This window comes from Lineus longissimus, chromosome 2, assembly GCF_910592395.1.
Source record: "Lineus longissimus chromosome 2, tnLinLong1.2, whole genome shotgun sequence".
In the NCBI taxonomy this organism is placed as follows: Eukaryota; Metazoa; Nemertea; class Pilidiophora; order Heteronemertea; family Lineidae; genus Lineus; species Lineus longissimus.
Genome location: NC_088309.1, coordinates 4,281,488 through 4,299,019, shown reverse-complemented (window position 1 = coordinate 4,299,019; position 17,532 = coordinate 4,281,488). Strand labels below are relative to the sequence as shown.

General features: G+C 40.9%; 3 protein-coding genes across 5 annotated transcripts; 2 read left to right on the top strand and 1 right to left on the bottom strand.

Moving 5' to 3' along the window:
• Window positions 1–12: 12 nt before the first annotated feature.
• On the top strand, window positions 13–6,844 carry LOC135502656 (Golgi phosphoprotein 3-like). Its single transcript, XM_064795617.1, has 3 exons — window positions 13–298; window positions 1,126–1,372; window positions 1,763–6,844. The coding sequence occupies exons 1-3, from the start codon at window positions 107–109 to the stop codon at window positions 2,188–2,190; spliced, it is 867 nt and encodes a 288-aa protein (XP_064651687.1). The 5' UTR covers window positions 13–106; the 3' UTR covers window positions 2,191–6,844.
• LOC135502622 (hydroxylysine kinase-like) lies at window positions 5,830–11,103 on the bottom strand. Of its 2 annotated transcripts, none has more exons than XM_064795575.1 (6): window positions 10,800–11,103; window positions 10,106–10,405; window positions 9,656–9,778; window positions 9,023–9,162; window positions 8,492–8,672; window positions 5,830–8,292 (listed from the first exon to the last, which is right to left on the bottom strand). In XM_064795575.1, exons 1-6 carry the CDS (start codon window positions 10,927–10,929, stop codon window positions 7,823–7,825), a joined length of 1,344 nt encoding a protein of 447 aa, XP_064651645.1. In that variant the 5' UTR covers window positions 10,930–11,103; the 3' UTR covers window positions 5,830–7,822. The 2 variants fall into 2 exon arrangements, with proteins under 2 accessions (XP_064651645.1, XP_064651648.1); XM_064795578.1 differs by having other exon boundaries at window positions 10,106–10,465; window positions 10,800–10,877.
• Window positions 10,698–17,526, top strand: LOC135502610 (F-box only protein 21-like). 2 transcript variants are annotated; one of them, XM_064795566.1, is made up of 12 exons: window positions 10,698–10,759; window positions 11,883–12,111; window positions 12,484–12,732; window positions 12,968–13,092; window positions 13,441–13,599; window positions 13,830–13,981; window positions 14,228–14,361; window positions 14,645–14,795; window positions 15,126–15,305; window positions 15,649–15,848; window positions 16,147–16,304; window positions 16,546–17,526. In XM_064795566.1, exons 2-12 carry the CDS (start codon window positions 11,924–11,926, stop codon window positions 16,737–16,739), a joined length of 1,890 nt encoding a protein of 629 aa, XP_064651636.1. In that variant the 5' UTR covers window positions 10,698–10,759; window positions 11,883–11,923; the 3' UTR covers window positions 16,740–17,526. The 2 variants fall into 2 exon arrangements, with proteins under 2 accessions (XP_064651636.1, XP_064651633.1); XM_064795563.1 differs by having other exon boundaries at window positions 10,739–10,824.
• The last annotated feature ends 6 nt before the right edge of the window (window positions 17,527–17,532 follow it).

Sequence of the window (17,532 nt, the reverse complement as noted above, 5' to 3'; positions counted from 1 at the left end):
CAGGGATTTGACGCCATCTTGAATGTTGATATCTGGCAGATTTCTCAATTTTATTTGGTCAGACCCACTCGATTTTCGTTAAAATAAACACATATAAGTTTCACAAATGGACCGTTCAGAAGGTCTCGTACAACGTAGGAATGTGGCCCATCAGCGGACACAAGAAAGAAATGAAGAAGAACCGTTTGATGATGATGGTGGAGCGTTGAGTTTAGAGGAACCCGGAGTGAAAGATGACAAGGAAACCAGGCTGACTTTGATGGAGGAGGTTCTCCTTCTTGGCCTGAAAGATAGAGAGGTACAGATGCTAGCCTATAGGCCTACAGGGGCTTGCCTCAGTGATATGTTCCCTTCTTGAAAATAAAGCCATAAGATACCTAAAAAATATTTGTCTATATCATGATTGTTAGTTCTGAAAATGAAATGATTGAGAGACAGATTCACGAGATTGCGGAGACTCGTATCCATGAAATGATGACGACGATGATGACAGATGAGGGTTTCATTCATCATTGCAATTGCATCAGCATGGGCCATATTGGCATCCATTGCAGGTTATTTGAGGTAGCGTTGCGCGATATTGTACTGCCATTTCTGCGTTGTGTTGCCAATACTTGACTTGCCAAACTCAGAAATGCAGCGCCACTCGCGGACAAAGATAGAACAACTCGACATTTTTTCCACCGGTTTTCGCTGCGCATGCGTACCAGCCGTCATCTTTCGCGGCGACGGACGAGAAAAACAACTGTTCTTCACGCAGTGAAAGCAAATTCACACAGGTAAACTGGTTATAACTGTAGTACGTCTGTTTCTTAACACGTAATAGTTATCAGATTGCTAAATTATCTTAAATCATGAGCCTTAAAGAACTTTTTGAACTCTCTAAAACTTACACAAAACAAGTTCAGATTGCCGCCATTATTAGTTTCCGGATGGCTGGTACGCATGCGCAGCGAAAACCGGTGAAAAAAATGTCGAGTTGTTCTATCTTTGTCCGCGAGTGGCGCTGCATTTCTGAGTTTGGCAAGTCAAGTATTACATCATGACGTTAATTCCCATTCAATAAACAGTCTTTCTCACAACTTGGCGAAACAGACTCCACTCTTACATTGCTTTCTATTCCAGGGTTACACATCCTTTTGGAATGATTGCATATCGTCTGGTCTGCGAGGTTGCATCCTGATAGAACTTGGTCTCCGTGGGCGAATAGAGCTGGAGAAGTCGGGCATGCGGAGAAAAAGGTTGACTGACCGTAAATTATTATGTAAAAATGATGCACCTACAGGTGATGTTTTATTGGATGAGACACTCAAGCATATTAAAGAAACTGAACCGGCTGAAAGCACAAAAACTTGGATACAATATTTAAGTGGTGAGTACGATACTTCAATGCACTAAGTAGACCACACATAGGTTTTTCGTTGTTTATGTATTTTAGTGGAATATGGTTTGACAGTGAATTTATTGGTATCGTATTTGCGACTTGAACTCGTAGTTTTCACAACCGGGTACACGTACTTCACGGAGTATTAACTTGCTTCACGCTGCATCAGACTCACAAGTTCAGAGTACCAAAACAGTGATGAACTCAACTGGGAAAAATTTCTTGCATTTATATAGATCCCAGACCTCAAATCCAGTGTTTTTATAATGACACTTGACCCCCTTGAAGCCTTGCCAGATCTATCTACATGTATCTTCCTTGTAGCGAAGAAAATGTCAAAATTTGACTTTTAAAAAATCTCATTACTTCTCATTGCAGGTGAAACATGGAATCCCTTGAAGCTGCGGTTCCAGCTGCGTAACGTCCGGGAACGTCTGGCAAAGAATCTGGTCGAAAAAGGTGTCCTAACTACAGAGAAACAGAACTTCCTCCTTTTTGATATGACGACACATCCTCTGGTTGATCCAACCAAGAAGCAAAGGCTGGTGAAAAGAGTTCAAGATGCAGTGTTGAGTCGATGGGTAAACGAACCCAACCGTATGGACAAACGTTTATTGGCCCTCATCTTCTTGGCGCACAGTTCGGATGTTCTGGAAAATGCATTTGCGCCATTGTCAGATGATGATTACGAAACGGCTATGAGGCATGTGCGTGAACTTTTGGATCGTGATCCAGCTGTCGAGTGTGCCAAGGAGGGATCAAATGATACATTATGGGGTGTGATAGCTGCTTTTAATGAATCATGAAGCATCCAATTGTTTCGACAAATAGACTAGTATGAAGCTTTGAAGGTTATTTTCACACAAATGTTTTCTCCATGTTCTAGATTGAGGCTGTTTTTGTTTATGTCTTCAGTTCTTATAACTGTTGGTGCCCTCCTTTTCTTGCTTGTGGTGTTGGGGTGCATTTATAATGTGGCCTGATAATTGGTGGAGGTGAATGATATTCAACTATAGACCTCTTTGTATGTTGGTTGGAAGTGTCCCTGTACTTGCACCGACCATGAAGTCGGGGCTGTACTTACTCATAGCAGTTCCAAATGTGAGCCGATTTGCTTCATGAGATTTTCTTGTTGAGAAGTGTTCTTGGGAGTTGCAGCGGACATGGTTGAATAGAAGGTAGGCAACTTTAAACAGAACATGGAGAAATGTGTACAGTAACCTTCGTAAGGGCTTCTCGCACACTGTTATTGCATATACAGTGTACTTACATGTATAGACAGTTCAACATTCTTTGCAATGAGGAACCGGCGTTAAGATAAATGCCAGTGGCGGCGCCACAATCGATCGTACCTTCTGACGCCATGACGTCATTTTCTGGTCTGTTGACCTCGCATGAGGTCAATCACGGGAAACCATTGCGTGCATTTTTGCACAGGATTTCAACAACAGAAAACGTGCCCAATAACTGGCATCGCGCATATTTTCCGCAAAATTATCTTAAGAAACTGATAGCTCAATAGATTTAAAACAGGAAGATGCAAACACCGAAAACGCCGAAATCGGTCGAAAATAAGCGATCGTTTTCGGGCTCAGAAATAACATGATAATGCATTGGAAATGGAGAGTTTTGGTATGATCGATTGCAGCGCCACGCGGCGGATAAATCGCGCCGGTTCCTCATTGGTTGCTCTTTCTTGAAACAGGTTTTTGTGTCCGACGGTGGAATAACTATTTTTGTATTTAACAACAGTAGAAGTGTAGAAGTGTCGGAGTCATTCAATGGCAAGACATCGCTTCAGATTCCAAGTCTTTTTTAGTTGGATGGGGTCAAAAGCACGGAATTGAAAGCACGATGTTTTGCCTTTTATTGACTAGTATAAAACAGCATTTGGAAATGTGTGAGTTCTTCAACATGTGCATTGCACAACAGGTAGTCGATCTGTCATTCCCACTTTCATTTCAAAATGTTCTCTTTACTCAGCTTTTGTGTAATATTTATCAGTAAGTTTTAAGTGTTGGCACCCTGACCACAAGGAGAAGTACATGAGCAATGCATCTACGAATCTTTCCTCCTGAGTCTTTCATTTCGTAGTGTGTGTAGTGTCTCCCGATACTGCCGAATTTCGGATTTTTGTCGCATACACGTGTAAAAATAGTTTACTTGAATATTACTGTAATTATTATCAGTCTGTTTCGTTTGAACGAATGAGCAATCTTCATGGAGGAGAAGGGTAAGATACAGTGAGTTGTTTTTCCATTTGATAGAAAAACATTAAAAATTTCAGGTATTACAGGATTTTCTTCATGTCGGTGACGGGGATCTGTAGGAACTGGTATGCCTAACAAGCAATGTGGAAAATGGTACGGAGTTGGGGATTCAACAAGAGACTAACTGCATTATTATATTGGTTATTAGGGTGAGGTTTTATGCACAGTCAGTATGGATGTTGCCTCAAACAAGATCTACATTTATTGTATGCATGATCTTGTAAATTGATCTTTATGTACCCTGCTGGAAAACAGTTAAAATTGTCTAAAATATATAAGCAAGTCGAATATGTTTTGTGGTAATATACATGTATTTTTATGTAGATTTTCCCAGAAGGCTCTGGTTTCATCCGGTCCGTTTCATCCAGCCTGTTGTTCTATTAGTGAGAGCAAGCAGTAGTGCCATACATGTACTTGATTAGCCATAACATTCATAGCCCCTGGATGTCACCATGTTCTTTTCTTACATGGGTTCTTTTTCCATACATCAAATAACAATGCAAATCCAGCTTTGGAACTAAGTGTGTTTTCCTTCTGGTTGCAATCTATTGTGCATGTACATACTTTATCCACACTAGGCTTAGTGCATGGACTGAAGCCTTTACTGTATTGTGTAAACAATCGAGTGTGGCCATGGACATAAAGCACCGGGTACTGTTCTTACAAATCTTATATAGTTCAGGGTTCAGACCTTGTCACGGAATCCATTCTTTTGATGAATCTGGCACTAAGTCAGAAATATTTTTCAATTCTGCTTGTTCTCAATTCAATTAGGAATACCTGTCAAGAAACCTGAAAATACAGAAATATCTTGCTCCTGCCTGTAATTAATTTTTATGGGTCCTTTATTTCACATTGGTCATTAAAATTCACAGCTTGCATATCTGTCCCCTACATGTATTCACCCTTGTTATCATTGAGTCACTCTTCTGTTCTTCGACTGCCATGGTTTAGGGTATAAATAACAATTTCCAACATGAAATATATATCAATTACCATGGGTGAAATAACATTGACCATAACAATAGTTGCTTTAATTTTGAATTATAATTTCAAATTTATCATTACACAGAAGGTGCCTTTGGAGGATGAGGATCACTTGTTCATGTGTCAGCTAGCTGTAGATATTTAACTTTTTATGTGCTGGTACCTACAAAATCTTAATCCTTACATTTGAGGTCATTTCAATTTTATTGAAAATGGCCTCTTACATTATACACATATTTTATTATGCTAGTCTGAGTGATTTCTGGACAGATCTGTTGAGATATTGAACGATTGTTCTGATGGTCCCTCTCAAAAAGTCTTTGTACTGGATTGATGTTTCTTGTAGTCCCTTCACGTTGTCAAGATCACAATTAATTGATGCCATTAAAGAAGATCTTTTGAGTCCTGGGACTACATTGTCAAAAATAGTGCATATTTATTGACTTTAATTTACATCAAATCTAGACTTGTATTAGTAAACTGGAAAATATTTAAAGGTTCATAATTTTAATAGGGAAAATATTGGCATTGAAAGAGTCTCAAGACACCATTTATTTATGGCTGTGCATATCTGAGGACATCAGGCAGAGGCATGAAATGATCTAAAAAATTTCCCAGTTTACATGGGTGTGTTGGTACATGTCTTAAGTCTAATGTCTGCATGTTTAAGTATTTCAACTGTGATAGTTCCAGGCTCTTCGTTATGTGTGATTTGTCCTGCCCCTGATTGCAGTAGTGCATCCAATGAAGTTTTGAAGCCGCATGCAGTGAAGATAAATAGATTACATTGGGTATCATTGTGTAGCAAGTGTAGCATATGTCAGTTGTTACATCCATCATAAAAAAGGCCCCACATAAGCAAAGTTGTGGGACTTGCTGGTTATGAACTAAACAGATTTGGAAGCAATTTGCTTTTCTAAGTCACAGTGAATATCTGCCTGTACATGTGTCCTTGGGTACATTATAATTGTACAGTTAACAAAGTCCAAATGTTTAAGACTTGGCCTTTTAAGTACATGTACATGTAGGTCAAAAAGTGATTGTGTTTTGCTTTATTGCTTCGGATCCAGCATGAATTGTTTGTGTGAAAATATGCTAATTCTGTTGTGATAACAGTTTGATTTTTAAATGGTCCTCTGTTTGTTTTCCCTCAAAGTGCTAAGCAAGCAAGCGTTTTTTCCGCTGCAACCTGTGATGGTAATCGCTGCTATGTGTGACAAAAAGACCTCTCATCTGCAGGGGTAGAACTGGTAGTCTACCAGTTGTTATCACAGGCACCTGCGATGGCTGCTGCAAACAAGAATTTTTGTCACATGTGATCATGGTTGCAGCGAATTAAAATCACTCGTTTGCAGGGCGCTTTATTATAAGGGACGATTTGATACGTTATGGATAATTTTCTGGCTTCTGTATGTGCTTCGTTTACGTCTTGATACTTAACCATATTTATTTGTTGAGACAGATCGTCTAAAGATAAACAGACTCAGGTGTGTTTCGTTCTAGTCTTACTCTGTAGCATGTAGACACCTATGGCTATGTTGGCCAAAGAATTCAAGAAGTGATGCAACTTGCCGGACATGTCTCATGGAAATAACCCTAAAATTATCTGCAGTAGAGTACACCCATCTTGGTCAATTTCATTTAAGACCTCTCTGTTAAAAGAACAGCATTTATCAGTCCCAAAGGTGTCTCGAGCGAGATACTAGGGAGTTTTCCCCTGAAACGCTAACGATAACGCCTATTCCATTGTTTGACCTCCTGATCACGAAGACGAACAATAGGATAGGCATTCACGTGGACGTTTCGGGGGGCTTTGCGAAAACCTTCTGCTACTGTATAACCTGAAATAACTAAAGTAAACCTCCGTGTTGATCAAAGGGTTTACACATTGGCTGTACAGGATCAGAATTAGATATTCATGTGTTCGTATCAAAGACACTTTACATGCCGAGGCCAGATGATTACTCCATTGTGTTCTGATTATTTTGTTATTTTATGATGGCTCTTATTGTATGTTGTATATAGATATGTATATTTCTTCCTTAGAGGAGTGGGTTAACTTGTTGAGCGGGATAAAGCTGTCTGATCTGTTCATGATGTACAGAGCATAACATTCTTGTAAAAAAACATTGGTAATAAAAAGTAACACCATATATGATATCCTCTTATGACCAAATTATCAATAAATTTCTTTTGCAATAAACGCTTAGTTTTAATTTTGTTGGAATCTAGTTATCACACCAATATTGTAACGTCAGAAACATACTATCGGCACGTTGTGCATATTATCTCAATTTTTCATCCTGACGTTTAAATATTTCCAGTGAAATTTTTGCTAAGGCTATGCATGATGTCCTGATGACTTGGCAATGATATGTCTTCAGACGTTCAAGTTGGTCCGAGCGACATCTCAAATTTCAAGGAGGCAGAATGTCCCATGTACAACTTTCATGATAGTAGTGTTATCACTTTTCATGTAACAGAAAGTGACGACTGCTCCTGATCGATTTTACAGTAGCTGTGTCTGAAGGACCTTGCGTAGAAGTTTTGCGATTGACCACTTTGGAAGACTGACATCTGTATTGGGATTCTGACCTCCCCACTCGGGTGTCCTGCCCACACCACTAAGCAGTTAGCCAAATACCATTGGGCCCCGAGTGGTGGCCTAATGTAATCAAGAGAGTGGTTGAGTCACTAAACTGAGCAGTTGAAATGATGCTCTCATAGGCCCTCAATAGAGTAGAAAAACCAGTTGGAACAGATGGGTTGGCCATTGATACTGATGGCAACAGATGCCAATAGAATCAGGAAGATATAGGACTATATAATTATATCGACGTTTGCATGGTGATGTGTGACATAGGCTATTAATATATTGCACATATTGCAACAGCAGCAAGGTTTTGGTTTCCCTGACCTCTCCCGAACCATCAATAAATGATGAAATTTGCATTACTCTGAATCTGTGGAATCAAGGCTTGTGGGATTTATTTGCAGTTGTACAATATATTCTTATGTTATTCCCTTTGTACTTGCAAAAGCAGGCTTTGTTTGAAACAGAGTTAGGAAAGCTCTCATTCGACCCTACAATATTGAGCAACTTCTGTCAAACTGGCTCTCGATCCCGTCCGTTGCGTTGTCATAAATATGTAGGTTTCACAATTGGCCGTTTAGAATATGGTTATGACGTGTTGCCCGTGGAAGCTAACCCTTCCCTACCCCATAGGCGAAACAGTTCATCTACTGGCGTATCCCACCAGAGTTTTGCCAGACTCCATTTCCCCTGTATCAATTCTTCATAATTTTTGCGTTCGTCCGAAGCGTTCGCTCTCTGGTCGTAAGCATACAGATTCGACTGGACCAATCTTCCGACCACACACAGAGAGAGAAGCTGAAGCTCGAAGTCCCTCAATGTCCGCATCTTCTCGTATCCATTGAAGACATATCCCGCAGCAATCAGGGGGTGGTGTTGCTTGCTGTCCATTGAGAAGTATGTGAGGCAGATAGCAAGGTCAAAGATGTGGTAAGACAAGCAGGCGTCCGCAAAGTCGATCACACCGTTAAATTCGTATTCAGGGTCCTCTTCCTCTCGGCCCGATTCGACCTTTTTAAGTATGATGTTTTCATTGTTGAGGTCCCCATGGACCACACCTGAAAGAAAAGCAAGCTTGCCATTAGATGTCGCACACTCTGGTATAGATATCCTGTCGCGATTTTGCCGGTTCTCACGATTAATATCCAAGTTATGACCAGTGCTTCTGATCTATGAGAACGTACCCATCCACTGGGGAAGGCTTCTTCCTCTCGGCAAACAACATTTTAACGCATCGATTGCATTGCTGATTCTCACCAATGGTTAGTTTGTCCAGATGACGAAGGACATTTTCTTCAAATTTCTGGATGACATCTTCGGCGAAACGTCTCCACTTCAGGTCCGGAATGAGTGAGAGCCAGGACCTGGTTGCAGGTACATTTCTCAGGTCCCAGGCAGGGATATGGTCTCTCAAGGCGTCAATTTCTTTAGTGTAGCTCTACAAAGACGTATTAACATGACATGAAAATTCCTTTAAAAGTGTGATGATTTTGAGTAAGTGGCCAATTGATTGTCTCCGACGAGTTCATTACATGATAGCGAGAGAGCGCCGTCAGAGTCCCAGGCATGGGCGGTAGTCAAATCTGGTGTGATTAAGTGTTCGGGGGATCCTTTCCAGACGGTGAAAAACGCGCATAAATAATTGGAGACAACATGAACAGAGTTTTACAGGCCTAAGGCCGGGTTTCTTTGTCGAGAATTGTTTTAAGATTTAACTGTGTGCGCAAACAGATGAAGACGACGGCAAGCTGGGTACGAATATTCACTTTCGTAAAAATTATCACTTACCTTTAAGCTATCATGTAAGTAAGCGCACGTCTCTCCAATATTTCCGAGGACACTTGCCTTCACTGTAAGCGCGTCCTCATAGACCACGCCCGGGAGAAATGTCTGCAGACGGATAATGTTGTTTGCCTCGTAAAGTTCACCTATAATCGAACGATAGTGAAGTGAGTTGAGACCGATTAAACACAGACTCCCCGATCGAACGTCGGGGAAGACAGGTCATCCGGAAAGGTTTTGTGCATTTCATACTCTAATTTCCCTTAGGTGACAACGTCCCACGAAATTATGAGGGGGGGGGGGGGAGAAACTATAAGAGCATGGCGGTCTCGATGTGACTAATAAACACACGTTAGGGGGTCTCGTTTGACTTGGTCGTGAAATGTTCTCCTCCATAGTCCGCCGAGGCTGACGAAATTAGCTTTGTGGGGCGGGTCGTCTATTCTCCGACAAGCGTGAATGATGCCGTCATGAATGTATTTGGAGATAGTAAAAACGCTCATCGGCGACTGCTTATAACAGTATCTGGCCAGTGGCCTCTGCCAACCTTGCCTTTTAAAAGTGGACTTTGTTTGGGAACAGACAGGTGGACTTTATATGGGAACAGACAGGTGAACTTGAAGGGAACGGCTTTCTTACCGTGTTCGTCCTCAAATGAGATGTTGACCATATCGATGAGTTTCCCCGAGCTTGTCGGGATTGGGAGAGGTACATTTACTATCTTCTTTCTATGAAGGTACTGCATGATATGGATCTGGGCACCTAAAATGTGATAAACTTGTTGGATGAACGTATTAAGTTTTCGTTCTCGGTTGATCAGGCATGCAGGCAATCCAAAGGCCTGGGCTTTTTCGGAAATAAATATATCCACGTCTACTTTTAGGTCTCTGTGCAAAAACTACATGAATGGGGACTGCCGCGCTGGCCAGGGTCGATTTCTTCAAACGTTGTTTTTACATAAATCTAATTATAGGACCCAACACAATTTCTAGGTTTAAATAGAGATATGCAAATGATATAAAAAATAATTTTTTCATTCGAGCCGTTTTGACGATTATCCCTAGATTTTTGGAGCAGGATAAAACTCACCAAAAAGTGCCAGAGCCGATTGTGTCGAATCTCTCCCACTTACAACTTTGAACATGAATTCGTTGTCCTCGGATGGAGCAGGTTGTGACGTCTCTGTCGAATCTACCATGATGTACCAATTCGAATCATCAAACCCTCCTAACCTCTTCGTGTTGGCCACGTGCATACCATACAGACTTTTCACAAGCTTTCTTATCTCTTGCCCAGTCATCGGCGGTCGAATTGCCGAGTTGTCCTTGGTCAACGGTGATATCATTGCTGAGCCGTCTCCAGTTAGTGGTCGTGAATGTGATGAGTCGTCTATACCAAGTATATATAAGACGAGCTTTTATATGTATATATACTTGGATACTACATTCTCTGCAACAAATGCAGGCCAAATAATTACATGCAGGCCTAAGCACATTTAATTTATGACTTTTGCAAGATATTTTTTTTGCCTTGTCTGCGTAGGCCTATATAACCCCATTACTCCCACATTATATACTATACATGAAATATAGTAGAATAGTTTATGGTGACCAGCTGGAGAAAGCATGCCAACTTATCGGCGGTGACTATCAGTCCTAAAGGATGGATATACGCACAACGACGGTGGATCAGCAAGGGAGAAAGGTTCACCGGGATGACACACTTCATTTTGGTGTCAATGAGGTAGACAAATCAAGACAAGAAATACTACAATTATGCTTACCTGACGCGTAAAACCGCCACAGCAGGTATGGTAGATGACAGGGAAATTGTGTTAGCGACGGCTTGTCGACTCCGTCCGGGGTTCGCGAGCATGCACACCGCCAGGGTTGTAAAACTTTCGTCGAGGTCATTTTTAGTACGTGAAGCTTACATAGTCCAGGTTTTCATGCAATGTGGTGATGACCTTATGATAGATTGTGAATGCAAAGGCCTAGTACAAATCGGCGTGGGTGCTGCAGGCTTGTCGTGGTGCTTGAATCTTGTAGGAAAAATGGTCATTGTCCAAGTCATGGATGGATAGTCGTGTGGTGCTTTAATCTTGATGCGAGTGAATGTAGGCCGGGTAGGCCTATTGTCGCGTAAACTCCGGATGCTGTGGACCGCCCTCGTTTATCCACCATAACAGAGACCAAATTAGGATATCGCTGAGAGTATTATGCCCCCCCCCCTCCCGGCCGGACCAAAAGGTTAGCTCCACCCCTTTACACGGGGTGGAGGGAGGTGGTCTATAACATGAACGAGACTTAGTTATATATTTAGTGACTATCTCCGGCCTCTCACTAGATGGTCGCTACAGTCTCTGGTGCATGATTCTCTCGGTAATTTGGCCCGGGCAAAAATACTCCCTCATTACCCTACCTTACACAAGGCCTAAGACAAGGCTTTTTTAGTAGGGTTGGGCTTTCGTTGGCGTATTGCCCCATGCACCCCACGGCCCTGGCTTATTCGCCCCTCCCAATTACTCCCGAACAACAATACATTAAATTATCTCGAGGATGTCGAGAACAGTACCCCAGAGGGCACCCCCGAGGCCGGCCGTCCGGCCGTCACGTGTAAATGGTTTTTCTCCCGTCCGAATACAATTCAATTTCCCCCGATTGCCACTTCCTGATAGAGTCGGCTGCGGCAATACTGGCCCATCCACGGCCAAAGTAATTTCTTGGAACTTTCGCTAAAACAATGTAAATATGAGTGTTATCTGTACCGGTATGCTATGTTATTTCATAAATATTTTTATGTGTGCCTCAAAATGTAAGACTTCTCAGATTTTATCACAAATACCAATTATGTTTTTTTTCTACAGACCATATTTCACGTCGGCCTGGAGGCCGTTCGTTTGTAAACATGGAGGATGCCGAACAAGTAAACCATAAAACTCCAGGCATTTTGTGCCTCCCACACGAAATACTGGAGCTGATATTCACTTCGGATTCATTGGACTGCAAGGATATATGCAGAGTTTCAAATTCCTGCTCCCAACTTAGCCATGCTGCCAACAGTAACGAAGTCTGGAGGCAAAAACTTTTGCAGAGGTGCTTCATAAATTCTCACTTGACTGTCAGTCACTGAACTTGACTTGTCACTTGATCTTCTCAAAAGTTTTGGCATGCTCAAGTAATCTCTGCCATTCTCATTCTGTCAGAATGCATTCATTGGCTGCAGATTCACGCATGCATAATGAGAAGACTGACTTGTCTCCTATCTTCTGACCATCAGTGTGCCAGTGTCTAACACTGCCGCTTGCTTACCGACTCGTCTCGTGATTACATCACAAGATGATCCATTGTCGATTGGCCATCAATGAGATTCTGGTAATGAATCGAAGCAAAATCTAAAAGGGATAGTTTGGCAAACACCTGGCCACAAAATAAATGTGTTTGCAGTTGTTATCATTATATTTTCAGATACCCTCGACTCTATAGGCAGTTTCCAAAGCATGATAAAGCCATCGGCTGGAGGAAACAGAACCAGCAACGCCATGAATGTACGAAGGAAGTGTGGAAACAGACAGAAAGACTTTCGCAAAAGTTCTATAAGAAGCTTGAAATATCAAATGAAGGATTTGGAGACTACATGAAGATGGTTGAAGATTGTGAATATGGCCTATCCTTTATCATTGATGAATTGATATGTATTATCAATGCCAACGAGAAGTAAGTGGAAGGATATCGGCTCTAAAAACATTTAGGTTTTCAAGTAACAAGGTTTACGTTTCAGGGTTGTCTAGCTAAAACTCGAAGGGTTAACTGGCTTTTCAGAAACTTCCCCTTGTCAGGGACTTCGCTTAAAGCTGAAGTGACCATTGGTAGAAGTAGAACTATCTTAATGGGACATACTCGGCCTATTCTGACCTGAATTTTGAGTTGATCATTGTTTTTGACATTCCAGGCACAAGGATCTCACCGTCAAATACTATGCAAAGAAAGCCATTCGATTTTTCCAACCTTTACACCTGAAGAATGAATGGAAGACTTTTCTGGCCTTGCCAATTCACGAGCAAACTCTCGAAAAAGGTAGCAACAGAATCTGCATACAGTATACTACTAACAGTAACATTTCTGCTTGAAATACTTGAAATCCAGTAAAACCGTTTATTTTTGCTGCCCTTGATTCATCTCTCAATCATTTCAGATTTTACCACCATAAAAATTCTGCATATAGATTAGTTTTTCAATGCATGTATTTACATCAGTTATAAACCTACCGGTACAAAAAATTTGTGGAAGGTTTCCCACACAGAGCATCACAAGGTAAAAGCTGGCTCTTGTAAGAGGCACTCTCTCAATGAACAAGAAAGGTGTAGTGAACCCTTTTAAATGAGTAAAGCACAAAGCACTTAATTGCTCTGTTGTTATTTGCAGGGGCTGTTTTGATTGCTCAGTGGTGCCAGCCAACTGCTGACATAGTGTTGGAGGACATTGTGTCTCAAATAGATGCCATCTCGGACAGGGTGAGACAGGTGGTGTTTGAGAAACACCCCCATCATCCACTGGTGAATGGAATTGATCAGAATACAAATGGTGAGTATGAATAGCTTTTTGCTAAAATCAGTGATTCTGACTCTGCAGCACAAATTTGAAGGTGAACTGACAGTTTTGATCGTCATTAAGTTACTTTTGATAATAATAATCATAATAATCATTGTACATTGAAACGTGGAATTCATAATTTATGCAAGCTCCCCTGCTGGTATCACGGATTGAAGTATCAGACAAGGCAATTACAATTGAACATTTTCTTATTCTTTTAGGACTAACAGAATCTTTGTGGACGAGTCTTCAGTGCAGGAATATTTTAGATGCTACCAACCATGTCCTTTTCAAAGATATGGGCTTTACTGCGTGTGACAACTCAGATGATGAGGAACAGTATTATGATGAAAGGAACTCTTTCATACATGAGGTGAGACAAAATCTCATCCCATTCATTCAGAACTCAGTTCTGCCTTGGCGTTCTCTCTTGGGTACTGTAAACAATGAAATGTTCATAAAGCTAAAAGTTTATAGCAAATTTGCTAATTTTCAAATGGGGGCAAGCTAATATCACAAATACTCCCAAAATGTTAATGGCTAATGCCTTACATATTTCATCACTTGTTACTTTTAAGATTCAAAGCATGTCACTATTATTTACTTTCTAAATCGACAGGTTCTCTTCCGAAAACGTGGCATCCCGATTACCATGTGTGTTTTGTACTCCTGCGTCACAAGGAGACTTGGTGTCGTCTGCCAACTAGTCAGTTTTCCTAGTCATTTTCTGCTGAGGTGGAGAGAGCATCCAGAGTAAGTACTGTTCCACTTGTTTCAGTAAAAAAAAGAGTCTGACATAAAATGTAACTTCTTGTGTGGCACTTTATCTGGCCAGTTGAGATTATTCAGAGTGGCAGTGGCTGGGCCTTGGCCTCGAGACCCTACAATCACAAGCTGGATGTGCTTTCACTTTTTACTGCAAAGTTACATTGTAGGAAGATCTAAGAAAGTTGTGGCTGGTGAGCGTGATAAGTATAAGATCATGAGTTTTTATGTAAGGTTATACTCACACTTTGTGATCCCTCTATCTTTTAAGGCTTGAACCAGAACAGCAATATACATTCATTGATGTGTATGGCGGGGGAAAGTTCCTCAACAGAGATATGTGTAAAAACATACTTGTTGGCTCTTTGATATCTCAGGTTTACTTGTCTGATGGTGTCTATGAGCCAATTAAACCAGCACAGGTAAGGAAAAGTCATGATATTTTCCCTCAGCCAGTAGTTCGTCGGTGAAGGTGTGAGGCACAAATAGACATATATTGTTCAAAGCTGGACCCTTATAGTACCTTCTGACTCTGGTCATCTGGTGGTCTTTCATACAGGAGTATTATCGTGATGGCTCCTCGACCAAAAAAGGATGCCCTTTCTTCAATCTTCTCCTTTATCTGTGCCTTAATCAGTTGAACTGTCAGATATATAAACAACGACAAGAACTGTAGCTACTAAAACAAAAGGTAAATCTTGTGTTACCTTTTAGGAAAACGCTCATCTGTCACTCTCCTGATTGTATTTCAGGTATTCGAAAGAATGGCCCGGAATCTCGTGAATATTGGTCGCCACCACTCTCAAATCGGAAGTGAACTAGCCGCTCTCCGGAGCACCATCGAGTTGTTCCTTGCCATCAAACCTGGCGACATAGAGCACTGGCTCTTGTTAGCCAGGCTCTATCTCTACCTTGATATTAACCTGACAGAGGTGAGAATTATAAGAGGATTTGGCTCAATTTGTATACTAACACAGTAAACGAGTGTGATTGTACATTTTTGTAGGATAACGATGAACTCTTATAGAATGAATATTGGCCCCACGATCAATCAACAGTCAAAACTTTCTTTTACATAACATGTATGTCAGTGATACTATGGTGATCCAAGCCTCCTCTGTCCATCAAGAAGGTTCTAACCATTTTACTTATGCCCTCTGTCTTTGCTGTAATTGAGCGGTGATCCTCTTTAATGATTAATTTCATCTGAAATTGGTCACAAAGTTCTGCATGTATATAAAAACTCTAATTCTTTTCAATTCTATTTTAATTTAGGTTGGCGACATGTTCCAGCATATTGAAGGCCAAGACCCAGTGAGATTTGGCATCATTGCCAGTCTATCAGAGCGGGCACAGACACGTCTGGAAACACTGCGGCAAGAAGGGGTCAGACCTGAACCTATCGTACCTAATCATCGAACTGCTGGCAGATCTAAAGTTGAATATTCTGTTGGTATGATCCTGAAACACAGAAGGTTTGTCACTAAAAATATTCAACTCATTATACTCTGACAGCATTTTGTTGTCAAGTGTATGTTTTAAGAAATTGCCTGAAGAGGTTAATAGAATGGGTGTAGCATTTCAGCGTATCTATCATATAACTTTTAGTTCAAGGAATTGATGCTGTGATGGAAAGATTTTAAACCAATACAAGAAGTTATGGTTGTCTCACTGAAGTCTTAGTAACCAAGGTGTTTTAGAATTGGTTCTAACTCTCCATCTCCTTGACAGGTGAAAATGTCACAGTTCTAATCCATCTCCTTTTCTTCTCAGATATCATTATAAATGTGTGATCTCTGGTTGGGACGAGACTTGCAAGGCCAGTCAGGAATGGATCCTTCAAATGGGGGTTAATAACTTGCCCAAGAAACACCACCAGCCGTTCTACAATGTTTTGGCTGAGGACTGCTCAACAAGATATGCTGCTCAAGGTGGGTGATTATTCTGGTCCCATGACATTTCAGCTTGGTGTTTCTTTGCTCAATCTGTTTTTGTGGATTGGCATTTATACAGTACAGCCTCCAACCCAGAACCTTCCAATCACAAGTCTGATGCTCAGAGACCAGTTTGACTATTCTGGATTTGATCAGCCATTTGGCCGCTGAGACCTTGAATCTGAAATCTGAAATGTAAATATCGCCAGTTAGGATAAGAGAACTTTCTCTTTTTCAGAAAATCTCGAATACGCACCGGAGCCAAGTGACTCTCCTCATCCTGAAATTGGGAAGTATTTCTGTGAATTTATGGGGACACACTATAGACCGAATGATGAGAAGATGCAGGAGTATCCAGACGATTATGCAATAACATTAAAAAATGCTGAGGAACGGTATCCAGGGTACATCGGGGCTGGGGATGGCTCATGAACAATATGTATCAAGAAAGTTTTAGCAGTGTCTTGAGTGTTAGCACCGCTGAGGCTACAAACTTTGATGTACCGGAGTGATGAATTGATGAGTCCCACCACGATATGACAGGACTCTTGCACAGTTTCGATGTACTGTGAGATTGGATTAACGCGGCCAATCTGACCTGCCTGGCTTGTGCCTGTAGTCTCCCTTATATGCTGCAACTACGGAACATGTTTTTTTTCTGTGCCAGATCATTTTGGGTGAATGGAAGTCTTCAAAACTTCGAATAAGCAATGATAATGTACCCCAAAATGCATCCTACATTGTTGTAGCCTGTGATTAGCTATTCAGCATTTTCAATGTGAAAAATGTAAACGATTGTGTACAAAAGCCATATTGATTTGATTGTCTCGAAATGTTATGCATTTCGAATATTGGATATTGGTATGTATATATTTTTTTCATTGATGTTTTTGTATTTTCAGTTTTAATGTATAAATCTTAACTTTATGGTTATTTATTTTGAGGCAAGTACGGTATACTTTAGTTCCTGAGTGTAGGCCACCATTTCGTCACACTCGGGATATTTAGTATAGGCCAGACCTTAGAGCTTGCCGAGTAAGGATTTGCCAGTCACAATTTCCATAAATCTGCCACTTTTTTACCAAGTTGATATATAATTTGAGATGCTTTAGTCCATGTTTAGACTCCAAATGTAATTCTTGTCTACCGGTACATGTAAATGTTGTACATATTAAGTGGTAAAATTGAAAAATTGAATCTCCTCTTTGCAGTCTTTCTATTGTCT